This window comes from Rhineura floridana, chromosome 8, assembly GCF_030035675.1.
Source record: "Rhineura floridana isolate rRhiFlo1 chromosome 8, rRhiFlo1.hap2, whole genome shotgun sequence".
In the NCBI taxonomy this organism is placed as follows: domain Eukaryota; kingdom Metazoa; phylum Chordata; class Lepidosauria; order Squamata; family Rhineuridae; genus Rhineura; species Rhineura floridana.
This window is the reverse complement of record NC_084487.1, coordinates 6,099,924-6,120,166: the sequence shown is the minus strand read 5'-3', so window position 1 is coordinate 6,120,166 and position 20,243 is coordinate 6,099,924. Positions and strand designations below refer to the sequence as shown.

Genomic DNA, 20,243 nt, shown 5'->3' with positions numbered 1-20,243 from the left:
CAGTTTTCTCTCTTGCTGTACTGCTACAGATGTATTTATCTTCAGCTTTAAGCTGGCTGCTGGTCTTCATCTCCGATGTTTGTCTTTGCAGCTTTCGATAACCTGCTTCATTATTGGGGAAGCTATGCATGGAAGGGCAAAATATTGTTAGAATAGATTAAAATGAGACCGTCAAAGCTCATCTTTAGAGTAAGAGAAATTTCACTAAGAACTCTGCCAATCTTAGCACCAAGAGGGTGCCCATCTCAGAAGTCAGATGGCTTTGTTGAAACTCAGCGTTCATGTTCTCTTCTTTTGCCGCACCTCTGAAGCCTTCTGCCAGAAAAGTAGAGAGCATGGCGTTAAGGAGGCAGATTATTGATTTTTGCCCATGGATTAGCATGAGCATATCTGGCAGATGGAGGCTGTCTAAGAATGGCTCAGAGTGGCATCTGTGGGCTGCCTGATGGGAACCCCTGAACTTCACACATCAGATGTGGGATTTCAGCATACACGTTCTCTCGTTCTCTCTGTAATGCATCGGTCCAAACCACCGCATCATTAACCGGCTCTGTGCAGCCAAGAATAAACATTTGCCGCTAACAGAGATTTAAGGAACGAGTGCTTCGTTTTTGGCATGTGGGGGTGCAGGGATAGGGGAGGTTTAAAGCAAAATAGATTGTGTTGTGCATGAACATTACTTGACAGAACCGATAAGCTAAGCTAGATCCTGATACACATCTATCTGCCTGACAGACACGCTGACTATATTAGCTTAAAATCTAATTACTTTTTGAGTTAATGTAAACTGTGGATAAGCCTATATTTGTCAAATAAAGCCCAGCCCACAATCCAGTTAACTGCTTTGCTCTTATCATTCAATTCATCCTTCAGTCCTGTTTGCTGAGAGCTGGTTTATTATTATTTATTATTATTTATTACATTTCTATACCGCCCCATAGCTGAAACTCTCTGGGCGGTTTACAACAATTAAAAACATTAAAAACAAATATACAAATTTAAAAAACACATTTTTAAAAAGCGATTTAGCTGTGAACTGATCTTGGGGCCAAGCACATGCATGGTAGATCACAGGCACACATCCATGTCTCAAAGAACCCTCCCCATGTGAACTGTGGTCTGATCACCTGCCCTGAACGGGTCCCTTATTTTGTTTACCTCATAGATGTTTCCCTGCCAGTATGAGGTGTCCTCCAAGAATGAGCAGAAAAACGTGGTTTGCTTTTTAGCCTCCTAGAAGCATCGCCCTCGCTAATTTTGGAGACAGGATGCTGGAGTTTCTGGCTCTTGGTCTGATCTAGCAGGGCTCCTCTTACATCCCTTCCAATGAGAGATCCGTGGCCACAGGCAGTAGGGAAAGCATCTGCAGGGAAGCCACCAACCAAGAGGGGATCAGCAGATGTACACATTTCCTATTTGACAACACAAGAAAAAGAGGGGGGGAGAGAAAGAGTGTGTACACTGGAAAATGTTACCATGAAGTATATCCCATCTGGCTCATTAACACCCAGTCAAATTTACTGCGTAGTACAATGTGCAGAAAATAACTCATAAGGGGTACCTGATAACCAAACGGAGACTACAAAGAGACAAGCCACTAGCCAGAGAGGAGAAAACAGCGGATTTTGCTGCTCTGACTCCAGTCATTGATTAAAAAGCAGAAGGGGCACAGGGACTTGGAACAACAGGCTAGCTCATTTCACAGACATTGCGTTAGCCTTATCGTGGCATGTGGCCGTGGCAGACCCTCATCTCCCCAGGAACACCTAGTACAGCCTTCCCCAAGCTGGTGCCCTCTAGATGCTTTGGGCTGCAAGCCCACTGGGATTACATCAAGGTCATTAAAATTAACCAGAGCTGCCCCAGAGTGCAGTTGGTTCATTTCAGCGAAGCTCGTGTGGCAGAACTCCCCAGAGAGTGTCCCTTGTTAATTACTGGAGCAGAGGATGTCATTTGGATTTTCCACCCCAGGCACTAAAATGTCTTTTGCCTGGATGTTGTCAGGATGTTCTCTTCAGTCCTGCTCTGCTGCTTGGGGACGAGGACACGGCTGGGGTTCATTTCACTCCCTGGGCCTTTATCCAGCACAGTTTCCCCTGCAGAAAGCATCATTCCCTGAACAGACTATTGGCAGGTAGGTTGGCCATTTTTGCCCAGAGCAGCGTCTCTGTTCCACACCCTCAGCTTTGTCCTCCTGCACCTGCTTGGTCTGGGAAGCTCTGGTCCTCAGTGGCCTGCAACTCCTAGAGGGGCTTTTTCTGAAGCCTCCTGCCTGACTCCATGCTCCTGTTCCTTGTCTTCCCAATTTACCTCCTCCTGATTGCCTTATTATTATTATTATTATTACTACTACTGCTGCTGCTCCTGCTGCTACTACCACTACTACTACCACTTTCACCCAAAGGTCCCAGGGTGGGTTACAACAATTTTAAAATACAGCATTAAAAACAATTAAGAGCAAGCTAAACTCACAAAATAAGGTTGGTCCTAAAATATACATGCCTTAGATGTCCAAAGGCCAATGAACCTGATCCCATCTCTCCTGCCCAAGACTTGATGCCCAGTTCTACATCTGGGCAAGATGTTCAGCTCCTGTTTTAAAGGGACTCAGGTAAGAGGGCTGGGAAAGTTCTGCACCGGAGACCTTGGAGAGTCACTTCCAGGCAGAGCAGACAGTGAGTGTTCAGATAGATCGATGATCCAGCTTCGTACAGAACAGCTTCATCCATGCATACTCGTTGGCAAGCTATCTCTCATCCTGGGTTCCCAGTCTGTAAAATGGGAGCACGGTTTCTTATGAAGTCAAAGGCACTAAAGATAATGAGGGACCCAGTGATTACAAGTGCTGTATATGCAATGAATCATAATAGCCCTAGAGATCTTTTGTTCCAGCATCAGGCTTCTGGGTCCAGTTCCAACACAGTTCACCTTCTGCACGGCAGGATGCTCTTCACTGCTGCCTTTGTTGTTCCCAGCGGGCAGCTAAAATTGTATTCTGTTTTATGCTGACTGGTGCACTCTTGGCTTTGCCTTTTCCGCCAAAGTGCTGACTGTCTCCTTCCTCCTCTTCAGGGTGGCATTTCATTTCCACCTCTCCCCCTTGTTTGCAGGGAGGGAAGTCGCTTAATATTCTTTATAAAGTGGTATCCAGTTCAGATAATTTTTGTACTCTGTGCAGTAAAAATGCAAATCTGTCTGACTTACGTGCAATGGCAAGCATTAATAAGTGATGTTTAAATAGACTGGATTAGCAGTTTTACTGATATATGAACAAGATCCCAGCTCTCTCCTCCCTCCCCTCAAATAATTTGCACATGCAAAATCAATTTGAATACAACACACTAAATTGAATTTAGTTTTTGTGTAGGAAATTGCATTTATCGGCCTGAACCATTAAATTTACTGTTTAATATGTACTTTCCAGCTCACTTCGTTAGAATTTCATTGCCCTTTATCTGTATAAATTTAATTAGGCCTGATATCATCAGTATATTATAGAACTAATTAAAGATTTAGATAAATGTAGAGGGTGTTTCTTTAATGCCCTATAAAGTTCCACTTGGTGAAGGAGGGAATTTTCATCTCTGCTTTTTCTCATCATTTTGTGGGGGGCTAAGGGGACCCCGTCTCAGAGGATGTTTTTGGAAGCAATATTCAGTGGGTTTGAATGGGCTCAAGCTGCCTCTCTCACACTCCTTTCCTTTTTCACTTGCAGTGCAGCACAGATGGAGCTGTTGGCGGGGGGGGGTCTTTCTTTTTTAAAAAAAATAGTTTGTCAATGATTGTGGGTTTTGCTAGGTGAAGTGCGCATGACTGCTGAATGACATGACTGCTGCTTTGTGATGGGTCTATATGGTGACTCATCAGATCACCCAAGAGGTTGCTCATTCCATAGCTGACCGCTATGGCCAGGCATTTTCTAAATGTTTTACTGACTTTGTCTTCACCTGCACAGTATTGAGTGCCTTTGGAAACTACAGCTGGCTGATAAGGGTCCATTATTTGTGGCATGTGACTCCATGCCTTGTTAATCTTCATTGGCTCACAGTGGCTGTCCTACCCCATTCAAAGTGCTGGTTGCTCCATTTAAAGCCATATGCAGTTTGGGTCTGGTATTCCTGAAGGACCAGCTGTTTCCGTGTGATTCTTCCTAAATCAATCTGTTAAGATCTTCTAGGAAAACTGGTCCATATCTCACCACCATCTGAGGTGTGCCTGAGTATGCAGGATAGGGCCCTCTTGGTGGTGGCATGTACGCTCTGGAGCTCCCACCCTTGGAAGCAGGGATGGGCAAATCTGTTAATGTTAGTTTCCTTCAATTGCTTGTTTTTCCACATTACCACATGTTTGCTAAAAAAAACAAGTCCTCGTGAAAATTTATCAGCAGTTTACTGTGAATTTCTCCTAATATTCATATTTTTGTGTACAATTTTGCCTTATACACCTTTTTGCAAAGCAACATCTCCCTGCATAAATGCATTTCGGTATACTCTTTCCACTAATATGCATTATTGCATGAATTAGTTGGCTGGAGAACTGCATTGCAATATTCAGAAAAGTGTGGATTTCAAAGGATGGTTGGAAAGAGGTTTGCTTTTAAATGTGAACTGAACGGAATTCCCCCCCCCCCTGCCACTTGGAAGGCTCATATATTCCCTCCAACCTTCAGAAGGATTGTTTTGTGCAGATGGGCTTTTGACCCACAGAGTTTATGATGCTGCATTTCTAGTAAGTTAGGTGTTTGTCTTCAGTTAGTTTTATTGTTTGCGGTCCATCATTGCTGTGAGTTGCTGCAGTGATGCCTGCCCTTGGGCACACAATTTCTGGCCGTGGGCCTCATTACAGGCCAATCTTGCCCATTGCTATCAGCCGTTGAGTAGCCGTGGCTCTTGAGAACACAACCCGGCTCTTGTCGTTTTTCCTGCCCGTCCGTCAGAGACGTCTTTACAAGCGGCTAGCATGAACTCTGCGGCTGATCCCTGACTTTCCTCCCCGCTCAGAACATATGAATGGGATCTTGAACCAGAACGCCACGGTCTTTTTTAATACGAATGAAGTTCTTACAAGCCGCCTTCTTCTGGGAAGGCTCTGTGGGGAGAAATGATCATATCTTGAACTGCCTGACTTGGAGGAAAATTCCTAGATTTCTTTTTTTTAAAAAAAACAATAAATCTCTGTGGAAAGTCAACCAAGATGAAACAATCTCCCTTGAGTGCCATCAATACTTTTCTCCATTTAAATGCTAATTTTCACCTCCAACCCCAGACCAGTCTGCATAAAAAAAAACAATGTTTCACGAGGTAGTCAGGTGGAATTCCTGATTGAATCCTGATCTGGATAAGATTTGATTTCTTCCCAAGAGACAGAGAGAAAATCTTTGCATTAATTTCAGTGGTGCAGCTCCTCAAATGTTCCAGAATTCCTTCACGGAAAGTAGCTCATCCCCTGTTCGCTTGGGCTGCCTTATTCAAGCCTTCCCCCTGCTCATATCTCTCTGTCTCCTCTCTCTCACTATATCCCCACTCAAAATTAAGACTGGGAGCTTTGGAGGGCAGAGACTTGTCTCTCTTTCGACTACAAAGTTGCTTTCTTTGTAGGGCTCCCATGTACATTGATGGGGCTCGATAAATGAACAGCCATCATAGATATTCTGGTTTGGAATTGGCATGCAGCTTGCTGGTCAGTATACACCTTCTCCTGAGTCTAAGCATTGGTCAGTATTGTCTCTGGCTGCCATTCGCTCTGCAAGGTCTGAAGCAAAGGATTTTTTCCACCACCCCCTTCCTGACCTTTCTAAGTGGAAATGTTCTCAGACTGGAACAGCAGCTTCTTCCTTGGAGGCTCCCAACCACACGAGAGCATGTCGGCAACTAGCCTGTAACTCTGCCCATTGCTCCCCTCCCCTCTCCGGCTGCCAAAATGGGGTGTCTGCTGAAGTCACTGCCACTCTCGCCTTGGAACCATCAGTGATGTAAATTAGGAGGGCAGGCAACTGGAATCTCGCCTTCTGGTGCAGTGGTTCACTTCCTGGTGTGTCACCATCTTTGGGGTCAGTTGGGTTCCACGAGGCCTTGGAGCTGTGCTCTGGCCTCAGCAGCACCCCAAGTCCCCTGTCACGGGAGAATGCAGCAACTGAATTGTGTTCGGGAGCAGTTTCCTAGGCTTTTCCCACCCCAGTTTTTTCACCCACTTGGGTCAGAATAGCTTGGGGACAGGCCTGCATGATTTGCCTTGCCCATGTTGCTGCTCCACTTGCGTGCCTGCATGCATGCCTTCCTCCACCAGTGTGGGACTGCACCATTGAGAAGTGTCTGACACACTGCTCCTGGGTGAAAGTGGGCCATCTAGAAACTGGAAACGTAATATTTCTGATACATTCCAGGTCCTACACTCTTTTAATCATCCCTGTCAACCAAGTGTCCTTCAGTCCAGTCTGGCGAAAGTGGAATTTTTACTTACCATGCATTGCTGTTTGCAGCCTGGAGAGGAAAACACTCTGCCCTCCTCTCGCGTCCTCTGCTTGGTGAATGCTGGTGAAGGCTGTGTAGTTTGTCTCTGAGTTGGAGTGGTTTGTGGCCAGGTGGTTTCAGAGTCTATCTAGGCCCGGCTATTTATAGGCTATTTAGGGTGGTTTCCTGCGTGTTTGGTGTGTTTTGTGTGTGCTGTTTGGGAGAGGTGGAGGAGCCATCTCACTCTGCCAGTTGGTCTGGTGAGAGAGATAACTCCTCCCCCTGGAGGAGATTGGAAAAGACCCTGCCTATCACTCCCAGGGGAGGGTCATCCCTGTCAGTAGAGTGTCCTCCAGTCTGCCAATAGCAATTCATGGTAAGTAAAATTTCCACTATTTCTGATACATTCCAGGTCCTACAACCCGTTCCACAATACATGGCCCATCACATCAGGTCCACAGAGTCTCTCCTCTTCTCCACCACGCTGCACATAACAAGAATAGTAAACCTGAGTGGGCTTATGAGGACACTGTACCATGCACAATAATGTAAGGAAACGACTCAAAGGCATGGTCAGAAACATCATATGGTGCAATTTCTCCTAGACTGAACCATCAGAGCGCAAATGGAGGAAGGCTTGTTTTGACTGCATGTAAAAAAAGCATGTTAGGGAGCGTGTAAAAAAGCATGACTAGCATGTTAGGGAGATGATGAGGCTAGAAGGAACTTTTTTCCCCTGACCTGCTTGTTTGTCCATTCAAGTAGTTTTCATTTTGGGGAGCATTCAGGCATTTGATACCTGTGGTATGAAATGGCATAACCCAGCAATAGATCCACCACGTGGTTTTCCTGATCAGAGATGTTGGTTCCACAGAAGGTGGGAATAAAGCACCAAGACAAGAGGAGGCAGCAGGCAGGTTGGGGTGGGGGCTCCTGTTGATTAAAAGTTCTGCCGCTAGACAGAATGTGTGTGTCCCTCTCACCTTTCCTGAAAATCAAACAAAACATTTCTGATGGCTGGAGGCAAAAACTATGCAAAAGGAATGAAGGCTAATCAAGAGGCAAATTCTCTTCCCCCCCTTTCATATTTCATTATTTGATAACATCAGGAGAGCAGGCCTATTGGAATTGCTTTGGTAAAGGCAAACAGGAAGCACGGCTGATCAATATTTATTAATACTTTGCGAAGATGGAGGAGGCAGACCTTGAGCTGAGTGGCTAATCAAGTGAATAATTTCACATGTGTAGGCCGGCTGGCCAAAGGCAAGACCAGGGCAAACAAAGCAGTGTATTTAATTGCAGCCAGTTAAATATGCAAGTTCCCCCCCCCCGCAGTCACCTTTATAATTGTTTCTTTTAATTAAAAACAATCTGATTCTCCAAGGAGTGGTAGGTGAATTCTGAAAGCAGTGAGTTCTGGATTCTAGTCAGGAAAGAGAGCATGTTCAGCATGTACTTTTGCCATAGCAACAGCAGCCATGTGCCCCTCCTGTGGGTGGGGGACCCCAGAGCTGATGTCTACTCAGCCCAATGAGAGATTACGGTGAGCAGCGTAGATGACTTTCTCTTTCCAAACCAACGCTCTGAGTCTAGGCATCCCTCCGTCTCGCTCAGTGTTGTCAACCCTGAGTGGCAATGGCTGTCCAAGGCTTCAGAACAGGGGATGTTGTGGAATTTTTTCCTTAATGGAGCCCTTGTCCAGGAAACAGCACTGAGGCAGGTTGAAGCTTACAGCTGTTCATTATACTTACAATTGTAAGGAGTCCCTGCTAGCATGTGCTATGGCGGGAGACTGCCTTCTTCCCCACACCAAGGGTCTTTTATAGGTTTATACAAGGTACAGTCATGTGTCCCAAGGTACCCAATCAGGGGCTTTACCTGTTTCCTGCTTCCACCTGGCTCTGTGATTCGCCAGGTAATTCTCCATTACGAGGAAGTATGAACGCACATACTCATCTTTTGTCTGCCCCATCCTGTCGCAACATCCGTCTCCTTCCACCTTATTTACATACTAATACCAGCGACCCCTGAGAGTGGAATTTTCCACTTCAGGGACATTCCCTACCTGCCCTGGGCTCCTTCTGGGAGGAAGGGCGGGATATACCTTTAATAAATAGGTACCTAAAGATATTGGAGATGGAACCAGGGACCTCCTGCGTGTGAAGCGGATGCTCTGCTGCTGAGCTGCAGCTTTCCCCCTACAATGGCTCTTCCTCTGGAGGCAGAAAATTGGACCTGAAAGAGGCCTTCATCCCAGAAGCACCTTTAACTAGAACCCTCTACACGGGACTCGTTTTAATTTTCTGTCTTCGGTTATTTTACTTTATTTACCTTTCATACATCTCTGCCCATTTTTCCCCCCTTCCCTCTTTTCCTGTCATCCTTTCTGCTCAACCCACCGGTAAATTATGGCCTTTCCGTTGAAGACCAGCATCAGCCAGTGGTGAGAGTGTCACGGAGATGCTGTTCCAAGGAGCAAAAATGTTACATCAGAATCACCCCGTCCTCATAGGAAAAAAAATGAATTGGATGGATGAAACATGGTTGAAGTGATTATGGATTTTTCGTCTTTGCATTGCAGGCAATACTATGAGATGCTATACAACACAGCAGATGAGTTGCTGAATTTGGTTGTGGACCAAGGGGTGAAATACACTGAGCTGGAGTACATCTATGCCCTGAGCTTGCTGCACCGCAGCCAGACCGGCGTTGGGGACCAAACCACCCAGAACATGAGACTACAGCGCCTGAAAGAGATCATCTGTGAGCAGGCAGCTATCAAACAAGCCACGAAGGACAAGAAAATCACCACTGTGTAATTCACACGGCTCTGGTCCTTTCTACTGGGGGTGGGGGTGGGGAGCCAGAGTGGCTTCATGTTTGATTGCAGCCAATCAAGCATTGCATTGTTATGGGAGTTGCATTGTTATAGCAAAGCGAGGGGGGGCGGTATATCTCTACAGTGTGATATTTGGGTCTTACACCCTTTTCATGAAAATATTTGCCATTGCTTTTTGGGGGCGGTGGTTGAAAACCATTTCTGTGGCAAGAGGAGAATCACCAATGTTTGTCACCAAGACAAAACTGAATGCAAATGACTGGTGAGTCCTTTCCTTTTGAGTTCTGACGGATTTCTTTAGCTGAGTGTAAGGGTTGGGAACAGGAGGAGGAGGGATGCCTGTCGTTCATTTGATCTAGTTGGATCTCCTTTGTTGAGAAAAGCTGATGAACAGTTTGAAGCTGAACTTCAACTCTCACTATGAAAACTAGTGGAATGAGACTCCCCTCCCACTTCATACCGATTAGTTGCTGATCGTGCAAATGCTATCATGATACACAGCTGTACTTGTTTTGAAGCTTCTTCTTTTCTCAGATAGGCTGCCGATGGAGTTTGTCTGCCATCTTGAATAACATGTAACTGGTCCATTCGGAAAACTACGTAAACTCATGCCTGAAAGCAGAGAATAGATGCTAAGGCAGAGCTGGCCAGATACTGCATTGGTCCATTGCTTTGGTTTTATTCAGACAACCATTAGCCATGGTATACAGCCGGTTGTCTCTGTCGTCTAGCTATGTAGTGAGAATTTTGTCACTCCTGTTTCCCCAGTTTTTCAGCTGGTTGTGGAAAGATTCTCTTCATCAATTAACAGCTGGCCAGCTTAGTAAATGCCTACATTCATTCTGTGGTAAGTTACTACTTGATCAATAGAGAAGACCATTTACTATTTTTAGCAAATGTTGCTGGACCTCCCTGAAGATGTTGGCCCTGAATTCACAAAGGTCATTAGCTATCGAATAGGGATTGTGATTTTCTTTTGAGGTTTTTCTCTCCAATTCAAAAGCAGAACTTTAGTCATTGACAGCTTTCTTCAACACCTTGCAACCCAAGGGCACTTCTGGCATTACAACAAGCCTGAGAGGTCATGTTTGATCACATAGCACACTTGATCCATGCAGCCGATATGCAGTAAGTTCATTCTAGACAGGTCCCACCTTGCTTGACAGAGATGGCTATAGAACCAGTGTAAGGTGTGCTGTCTGCATGGTAGACTCCAAGCCATCATTGCAAGAATATCAGCTGGATGTCCCCCAGATTTCAGCTTGAGCACAACTAGGTCATAGCCATAGTGTGTTGGGTGATATCTTAAAGATACTACGAAGCCTTTCTATAGAGTTTTACCTCATCAATGCCACAGCTAACCCAGATCTGTTCCTAATTATGGTGTGGTTTGCACATCACATGAAACCATAGTTAAAAATAAACTATGGTTTAATATGAGTGAGCAGCATGCTGGTGCAAGCTGTTCTGCTTTGGTCCTCCTCTGCTCCTGCTGCTGCTGGCCCCAGGAGGAAACAAGCCAGAATATGTGTGAACCAGCACTTGTGGTATGTTTCTCTCCCGACAAACCATGAGTTGGAAGCCAAGGTTTTCTCCTAGACTTACCACTCATGGTTTGTTTGGAGGAAACAAACCACAAGTGCTGGTTCACACATAACATGAAGCCCGTCTCTGATTTGTTTCCTTCCCAATGCAGCGACAGCAGGAGCAGGGGAGGAGCAAACCAGAGACCCCTGAATAGCTTGCAACAGCATGCTGCTAGTTCATACTAATAGTTCATATGTTTATTTTTAACTATGGTTTCATGTGATTTGCAAACTGGGGGTCAATGTCACTTTTCTGGCTGTTGCAGAAAAGACTTGGGTCAACCAATTCCATAGACACCTACCTTCCCTTCACCTTTGAGAGCCCGGAAATCTCTGGCTGCTTGCTTATAATCCTGGGGGCGGGGAGGGTACAATCCTGACAACAGTTTTGCCCTTCACTGCAGGACAGACTTCATACAAGCTGTTTGTTGCCTCTACCTGCAGCTCAAAGTAGGAATCACCCTGTCTGGTCGTGCTCTGTTCGCCAGCTGCTTACACTGCTTTCCTTTTGGTTCAACTGGAAAATTAAAGGATAGTTTTGGAGCCCTTAATTATTGTATTGTGGTTTGTTTGGATGCACTGGTATTCTCTTAGGCTACTTCAGCAACTTCTGGGCAAGGATTTTTAAGAAGGTTGCAGTGCAGGGTTTAGTAAGGCTTTTTCCCGCCACCCTACAAATAGTAACATTTCAGGCATGAAGAGGAAAGACGTTTTCACAGGAACCCAGGAGGCCTGCTGGAAAGATATTGCTGCACTTGTTCATAATGGCCCTGGGCTGGTGGCATCTTAGTGGTAAAACTTAGCATGGCTTTCACCAGCCAGCTGCAAACTTAAACATTTTATTCCAACCCTATGAGCAAGTGGCATGTTGAAGAATCCCATATAAAAGCACTGTAATCATTCATCCACAGGAGAATAACATAGAACAGGATTTGGCCACAGGCGATGGAACTAGATCTTGCAAGAGAAAGGGCACTCACGTCTTCCTTCCACTGGCCTCCACTTCTGGCAGCAGTACAGACCTGGGGGCAGGGGAGCAGGCCTCCTTGACTGCACTTTCATGTGCTAACATGAAGGGAAGGATTATTATTTATTACATTTATACCCCCTTTTCTTTTCATGATTGAAACCCAAGGTGGCCTACACGTGGTTCCCAGGCGGTCTCCCATCCAGGCACTGACCAGACTTGACCCTGCTTAGCTTCAGCAGGGAGCTGGCTTCATGTGCTTTCAGACCATGGCCTGGGAAGGATTGGTGGGGAGGCAGTCACGGGCTGATAGCAGAGCAGGGAGAAGGAATGCTTAACCCCTTCTACACTGGCTGGCTCCTTTCCACCACCACCACCCAGGACTGTTTTTCCCAAAGGAAAACTTGCTTCTGATTTCCCAGCTGGGGGGAGGGAAACTACTCTAAAATGGTCTGGGGGGTACTTGCAGGGGAGAAGGAGCTCCCCTCCAGCTGGCCAATTCTGTCTTGCAGGCATCTGCTCATCCCATTAGCACTAGAAGGGAAGCATGGGGAGGGGACTCCTCTTTTCCAGGAATGCACACAGCCCCAGCACCATGGGTGTGCCTCCCTCAAGGTGCCACTGCCACTGGCTCGCACCACTACAAATTTGGGCAGGGTGGAGGGAGGGAGAATGATGTCAGGAGGAACGATCCTTTGCGTACCGTTTGAGCCACATTAATACACAGCACTGGGGCACATACTAAGATGGGGTTTGCTATTAAATATTAACAGATGCATACACCCTGCTTTGAGCTTAATTTGAGCTTTAAACCCATCCCAGGTATAAAGGGGAGCCTCCAGAAAAGATTCTGCAGTAGGCCAGTGTCGCCTCCTCTAAACTGGTACATGGGTTGTAATCGGGAAGACACTCTCCGCTTCCTAGTCTACACAAACGAGAAATATCTGCTGAGGGACCAAGTCTGTGATGACAGTCTACCAGGCAGATGTAGCGAGAAGCAGCTTTGACTATTAGAAAGCCCAATTTCAGGTTCATCCAAGAACAAGCAAGGGTGGCTCTCTAATAGAGCGGCTGATGATTTGCCAAAGGTATTTTGCTGGACAGCTCAGTGTGGGAAATTGCAAATGCTTGCGCATCCAAAACCCTAACAAGCCAATCTTCCCTCTTGATTGCCACTTGCTCCTCCGCCTAACAAAGTGAACTATGAACACTGATGCAATGAACGTCCTCATAAATTGCCGCTGATGAAAAACAAATTTGATGATTACGGCTGGGCAACAAGCGGCCTGAATTGTGTTTATTACTGCCTTCTCCTTCGCCCTGTTGGCTCAGTTGGATAGATCAAAGCAGCAAAAGGAATGCAGCCCCTTGTTCACAGTTGTTAAAGCCCCCTCTGTCTGGGCTTATCCATACGCCCCCCCATTTGTTTCCACTGTAGCAGAGAAGAGGATACGGAGTTAGGTTTGGATCTGGAAATCCACATTCGAGTCTTTGCTCAGCCATAAAGTTTCCTGAGAGCTAATTACATACAAGACAGGAACTCTGTGATTGGATCTCCCAATGTCTTTTTCATTTTCCTAAAAGCAGCTATTTGGATCAGGGCCAAATAATTGAGTGGTTAACTCCTCTCTCTGACACACACAACACACCCTAATTCCATGATGCAAATCACATCTGCACAGAGCCCTAACTTGCTTCAATTTGAATCTCCTACACCTTGAGCAGATGTGGCCTGATAGAAATCACTGTCTCTGTTTAACCAGCCTACTTAGGAGGATGCTTGTGAAGGTAAAATAAAATTTTGGGTACAGAGTTTTGGCATGTTACTTTTGTTCTCAGCTACCCAAAGAGGAAGGGAGGAAGCACTTGTTACCTGAGCGGCTGGTGTATTTATACACACATACACATAAACCTCTGTCTTACTTGCAAGCTCACAGCAGTGCTATTATGGGGGGTCTTTGCTGGAGATGATTGCACGCCACAGACATTATTGTAATGGGCATGATTATTTTAGAAACACTCATTTCACCTTGCTTAATTTGGGGGAAATTAGCAAAAACAAACAAACAACAACCCATAAAAGCCAATATTATATTGCTTGCTTAAGGGAATTAGCAGAAACCATGCAATTACTGTGATTAAAAATATTTATCTCCACAAAATGGTTAACAGAAGCACAATCCACCAGGAACTTTAAGACAACTCTTGTGTTCTTAAAGGGTTAGACAAATGCCATACACCCTAATGCCAAAATGGAACCTGCATGGTCTGAGATGATGTGTCCCCCAGTTGAGAAACAGAGAACTCTGCCTTATACCGAGTCAGACTGTTGCTCCATCTAGCTCAGTATTGTCAACACTGACTGGCAGCGGCTCTCTAGGATTTCAGATAGGGGACATTCCCAGCAATGCCTGCAAATGCCAGGCATTTACCCTGGGACCTTCTGCATGCAAAGCAAGTGCTCTTCCACTAGGGATGGGGGAGAAATTTGATTCAGTTCGCATTTAAAGCCAAATCAATCAAATTTACACTTTCCAAAACACAATGAGAACCAAAACAGTCATCCTTCAAAATTCACACTTATCCGAGTTTTGCGATGCAGTTCTCTGACCAGCCAGTGTTTTCAAAACTGCATATATTGGGGGGGGAAGTGTGCATAAAAACGAACATATTAGTGAAAATAACACACACAAATGCATTATATTATGAGAAATGGCTTGCAAAAATGTTTTTCTTTAGTCAAAATGCATGCAAAACTGTTTTATTAGGAGAAATTTGCACAAAAATGAATTTCCATAAGTATTCTTTTTTAATTGCAAATTGCTGCCCAAATGTAGGGAACTGAATTTAAGACTGGAAAGAATGAAAAACAGAGAATCAAAATTGGCAGAGCCTTCCGTTTCTATCTACGACTGAGCTGTGGTGCTTCCCTACCAGGACAAACGAGATGCCTTCCCTGTTCCGGTTATGTGATTCCAGAGATAACTTGGATAGCCACGGTGTGACTCAGACTGCTGGGCTAGATAGACTTGGGTCTTAGCTGGCAGTTCTTCACATGTATTCAGTTCTTCTGCACTTCAAGCCCTGTTGCAATGAACGAAAGCTGTGCTCCTCCACAGTCCACTCATTTTCATAAAGCGTGGGTGGGATAACTTCCTAGCAAGTTGTGTTCTTTATTCACCAAAAATTTACACAAACCCGTTTGTTTGGCAAGCAGTCTGGGGAGGCCAAAGGCTGGCAGGAAGCCTCCGTGTTTGGCTGCAGTTGCAATGGAAAGGAGAGACTTTTGGTTTCTGTTTTTTAAAAAAAAGGTTTACAGTCAGCCTCCAACTTTGTTTTTTCAGTGGAGCTGTTTCCCCCCACCCTACCCGTTGGAGTCCCAGTCATTTTCTTGCACCTTCTCTGAGGCTTTAAAAAAACCCTTTCCCTGCAGCGATGGTCATGCATCCAGCATCCAAAATACATATGGCTAATGTGCTCCAAATGGCCAGCCATTGGGGCGAGATGCCGCAGAGGAGCTGTGCTGCTGGAGCTGAGCAAAGAAGCAGCCATCCCTGCTCTGCCAAAGCTGAGCAGATGGTGGCTTCTTTTTTTTCCAGTCCTGAAGTTTTTAATCATCTCTTCTTTTTGGCGGAACCCTTGCAAATCCCATTGGAAGGGGTAGGCATTTTCCAGATGGTGGGAAATAAACTCTGGAACACTTCGGTGCAGAGACTCATTAACCTAGGCTGGCGAGATGCCAGGTTCCACTGAAGTTCGTGGAAGCCGCCCTGGCACCAACCCTTCTCTCTTTCATGCTCTCCCACCAAGTCAGCAGCTCAAGTCTTCCACAGACGCTTTGCCAGCCTAGCTGCTAATTGGATTACGAGTGCTACTTTTTGCACAGGGAGCCTGGCTTCTCCAGCTGAATCCTCAACAGGATTTTAAGAATGCTTACCTCTGTGGCTGTGCCTAGGCTTCGAACTGAACTAAAAATTGTATCAACTGAACAATCAAATGCAACCCAAACCAACTTTATTTGAGAAGAAGAATGAACCAATATATATTTGTTACGTATTGCTATTACTAGGGGCTGCACCCCTGCTCATTCCGTTTGCCAACCCCCTGCCACTCCCCCACATTAACCCCTAGAGCTTCCATTGCCACCCCACGCAACCACTTTTTTACCTTCCCAACCCCATTTCTGAACCCACTTCTGTTCTTCAGGCCTGCTCTGCACTTATTTTCACCTTCACCCACATCTCCATGCCTCCTCCCTTTCCTTTTGTGAAACTTCTTCTTGTACAGAGACCATCCCCATTTCAGTAATTCTTTCTCCCTCTTAATCTGCAGCCAACTTTGCACACACCCCATGATGATATATGTTACTGTATATTTAAGATGACTAGAATCTTAAGAGAAACGCTGTTCAGTTAGAGAAGGTTAAGTTCAGTTGCTGGATGTTGTATATATATGGGTGTCTGCTTCTTACTGAAATACTGTTTGAAATTACTACACTGAATCTAGAACTTCATGTGGAAGACAACACACGGTACCAGGAATTAAATAAATTGTGAAGGTACTATGGAATATTTGAGGGCTCCACATCCTTTATCTCTCACACATGAGGTAGCTGAGGAATGGGAGAAGTTTGAATACAGTGAAAATGGAGAGACATTGAGAGGGGGAAAGTGGCTGTGTAAAACAATGCAAAGGTTTGAGTGAAGCAGGGATTGAGGGATACTGGGAGAAAAATTGGTTTTAAACAATGGCAGAGGTTTGAGTACAGCGAGAAAGGAGTGATATTGAGAAGGGCAAGTGGCTCTTTAAAACAATCCAAAGGTTTGAATGAAGCAGGGATTGAGAGACACTAGGAAAAACTATTGTTTTAAACAATGGCAGAGGTTTGAGTAAAGTGAGCAGAGGTTTGAGTACAGAGAGAAGGGACTTGGGAAAAGCTCTGTTGTGTTAGCTTTTGTGTTGTACCCATCTCTGCTATTTCTCCTTTTAAAAACTTTTTCAAGAAAAGTCAGTTTCCCTCCGTTCCCACTCCCATGCCACAGCCGCTGCTATTGTGCAACCTTCCTTCTCTTTGCTCCCCTGTCTTATCCTGGCTTCATGCAAGTCCAGGATTGTGATGCAGCACTACAAATCCTTCAGTGGGGGCTGCGTGATGACACTCTTACATTTTTCTTATATGTAAGAAAATAATGTATATGCCACTTTTCATTTCAAGAAAAAATACCAAGGCAGTTCACAAACAAAAACCAACAGCAGAATAACAAGAATAAACCCAATTATAAAATACAGCCATTTGTAATTAAAATACATAGTAAAACTACTACATTAAAACAATTAAAATAGCGTAACAGTTACGCTGTGAAAATGACAACACAGGAGGTTCAAGTCAGGAGATCAAGGAAATGCGTGCCTAAACAGGCGTGTCTTCAAGAGCCACAGGGATGCCAAAGCTGATGGGGCCTCCCATATTTCATCAGGGAGTGTGTTCCACAACACGGGTGCCGCCAGTGAAGAAGGCTACTTCCAAGTTAATGCCAGTCCTTAAGCAGCCATTCATAACAAGAAGGGAGGTATCAGGAGGAGAGTACCAAAGGGGGTGTGTGCATGCGCGCATGCACGCACACACACACACACACACACACAGAGTCTGAGCATGCTCTTGTTGACCATTGAACCACACTGTCACTGAGTGTTTTTCCATCAAGTCTGAAAGTGTGGAAATCTGTAGCTAAGAGAAGTTATGTCTTTGCCCAGTCTGGGAACGGATAGCCAAGGCCGTTGTCATGGCAGCATCAAGATAGACTGGGAGAGTTCTAGCAGCTATCTGTGTTGAGCTGAGTCTTCTGTGTAATGTCTTTGAACTGAGAACTCCTCTCCTAGAGGGGGGGATCTTAAAGCCTTAAGCCATAATGTCTTAATAAAAGACTCTTAACCTGATCTAATGCATCTGAGAAGTTTCTTGAGCAACTTAACTCCAACGTAACGTATGCTGTTTCACGCAACAATGCACACACATCAACAGGGTTATGGGCCCAGATCCACAGCGCATTACACGGGAGTAAGTTGCTGGTCTGAACGGCAGACGGAGTTCCAGAGGGCAGCTTGATTGATTGTACCAGACAGAGGTGAGCAACATGGCTGTAAACCTGTCTGGGGGAGGCTTGCCAATGGAAAGATTGACGGAAAAGAATTATGGCAGCTGGAAGCCGAGGATGAGGGCTTTGCTGATAAAAGAGGATTTATGGGACATTATAGATGGACCCCCTCCGGCGGTACTGACCGCGGCCTGGACGCATAGAGATCAGAAGGCGCAAGCTTTTATACTTCCGGCTCTATCAGACTCTCAACTTCTACATGTGAGAGATGTTACAAACGCCAAACAGATGTGGGACGTGTGGGAAGGCATTCATGTGCAACAGACTGCGGGATCTAGATTGTGTTTGGCACGGAAGCTTTACCAGATGCGCTTCACGGGTGAGTGCGAAATGAGTGAGCATCTCACAGAATACAGACGTTTGTTTGCTGAGCTGACGGACCGAGGCGTCGAACACTCTGAACTTCAGAAGACCTATCTGATCCTGGCTTCACTCGATGGGACTTGGAATAATATGGTCATGGCTTTCGAAGCCATGCCTGACGGAGGTCTGAACGTTGCGTTTATTGAGGAAAAGCTGACCCAGGAATGGCAGTGGAGACAAGAGGTGAAAAGTGCTGAGGAAAAGCAAAGAGCCAAGCTGAAAGAAGAAAGCAGCAGCAGACAGGAAAACAAGCAAGAACAGCAACGGCTGAAGGCTTGTTATGCCTGTGGGGCTCGTGGGCATCTCCAGAAAGACTGTGCAGTCAAGCGAAACTCCAGGGACGGAGGCTTGAAGCAGGGAAATGTGAACTTTGTTTGTAAACAGAAGTCTCAAGATTTAGGACCTGTTAATTGGATTGTTGACAGCGGGGCAAGCCATATATTAATTAAAGACAGGAGTTTGTTTTACACGTCTACAAATGAGCAGGACTTTGTTTTACTTGCGGATGGATCGCAAAAGAGCGTGGAAGCCCGAGGTCTGGTGAGATTTGACAAGTTGGGAATACTTTCAGAATGTTTGTTTGTTCCAGAATTAGCTCATAACATTTTGTCAGTCAGAAAACTGGTGAGTTGTGATTTTTCTGTATTGTTCCACAAAGACAAATGTTATGTAATGAGGGGAGATCAAGTGTGTTTGCAGGGAAGCCTTAATGATTCACAGTTTGTAATAAAGAGCAGTCAAGCAGGGTGTGCTGTGTTAAATGCTGAGGCACAGGTACATCAGGGCTGTGTCCATGAATGGCATCAAAGGCTGGGGCATACAAACCTTGACACGATTAAGAAAACCCCAATGCATAGTGAAGACATGCGTTTAAGAGATTGTGGACAGTTAATGGATTGTGATTCTTGTCATAAAGCTAAAATGACTATTGCACCAATAAACCGGGAGGCTGAAAGAACCACAATAGCTCCCTACCAGCTAGTTCATGTTGATTTATCAGGGCCAATAAATGCTTCACGTGGAGGTGCGAAATTCTTCATGGTACTGGTAGATGATTTTTCAAGATTTTGTCATGTTTTTCTGTTGAAGCATAAAAGTGAAGCTGAGCAGAAGCTGAAACTGTTCATTAAGAGAATTGAAACTCAACATGGCATCACGGTGGGGGCTATACACTCAGGCCAGGGAGAAGAATTCATGGGTAAAGCATTGCATGAAGTGCTGGCAAGTAAGAAAATAGCACTTAAACCTTCCACCGGGGTTGCAGAGAACAAAAACAGGGTGCTTCAGGAAGCAATGAGAGCCATGCTGATGGATTGCAGTTTAGGGAATTCCTTCTGGGCAGAAGCAATTCTTTATGTGAATTATATTCACAACAGGGTATTACACAGTGCTCTTGGAATGTCTCCTTATGAGAAAATCACTGGCAGAAAACCAAAAATACAACACATTCAAAAATTCGGGGCAAGATGCTGGATCCACATTCCACAGGGAAAAAGGAGGGGCAAGCTTGCGCCCAGAGCACTGCAAGGTTTTGTTTTGGGATTTCAGAATGCATATTTCAGAGTTTGGTGTCCAGAAACACAGCAGTTAATTCTGAGCAGAAGCATTAAAGTCTCAGAAAAACCTTGGGATCAAAGGGAAACAGTCATTCTTACAGGGTCAGATGACACACAATCACAAACATTTAAGCCAAATCCAGACATAAAGGTGGAGGGCACACATATTCCTCTCAGAGATGTGTTAAATGAGCTCATTTGTGGGAAACGAAGATCAAAGAAACGTAAGGCTGAGGAAATGGAATCTCCTGCGCAGGCTGTGCCAAGCACAAGCACAGATGGGGGGGCAGAGAGAGCAGAAGCCCTAGTGCCATTAAGACGTTCTACA

General features: G+C 45.2%; 1 protein-coding gene across 1 annotated transcript in view; it reads left to right on the top strand.

Annotated features, from left to right (window-relative positions):
• Positions 1–11,425, top strand: part of EXOC4 (exocyst complex component 4) — a 572,497-nt gene extending 561,072 nt beyond the window's left edge. The window contains exon 18 of the mRNA XM_061638085.1: positions 9,031–11,425. Within this exon, the coding sequence (XP_061494069.1) occupies positions 9,031–9,268 (238 nt within the window). The 3' untranslated portion in view covers positions 9,269–11,425. The remainder of the gene's footprint in view (positions 1–9,030) is intronic.
• The last annotated feature ends 8,818 nt before the right edge of the window (positions 11,426–20,243 follow it).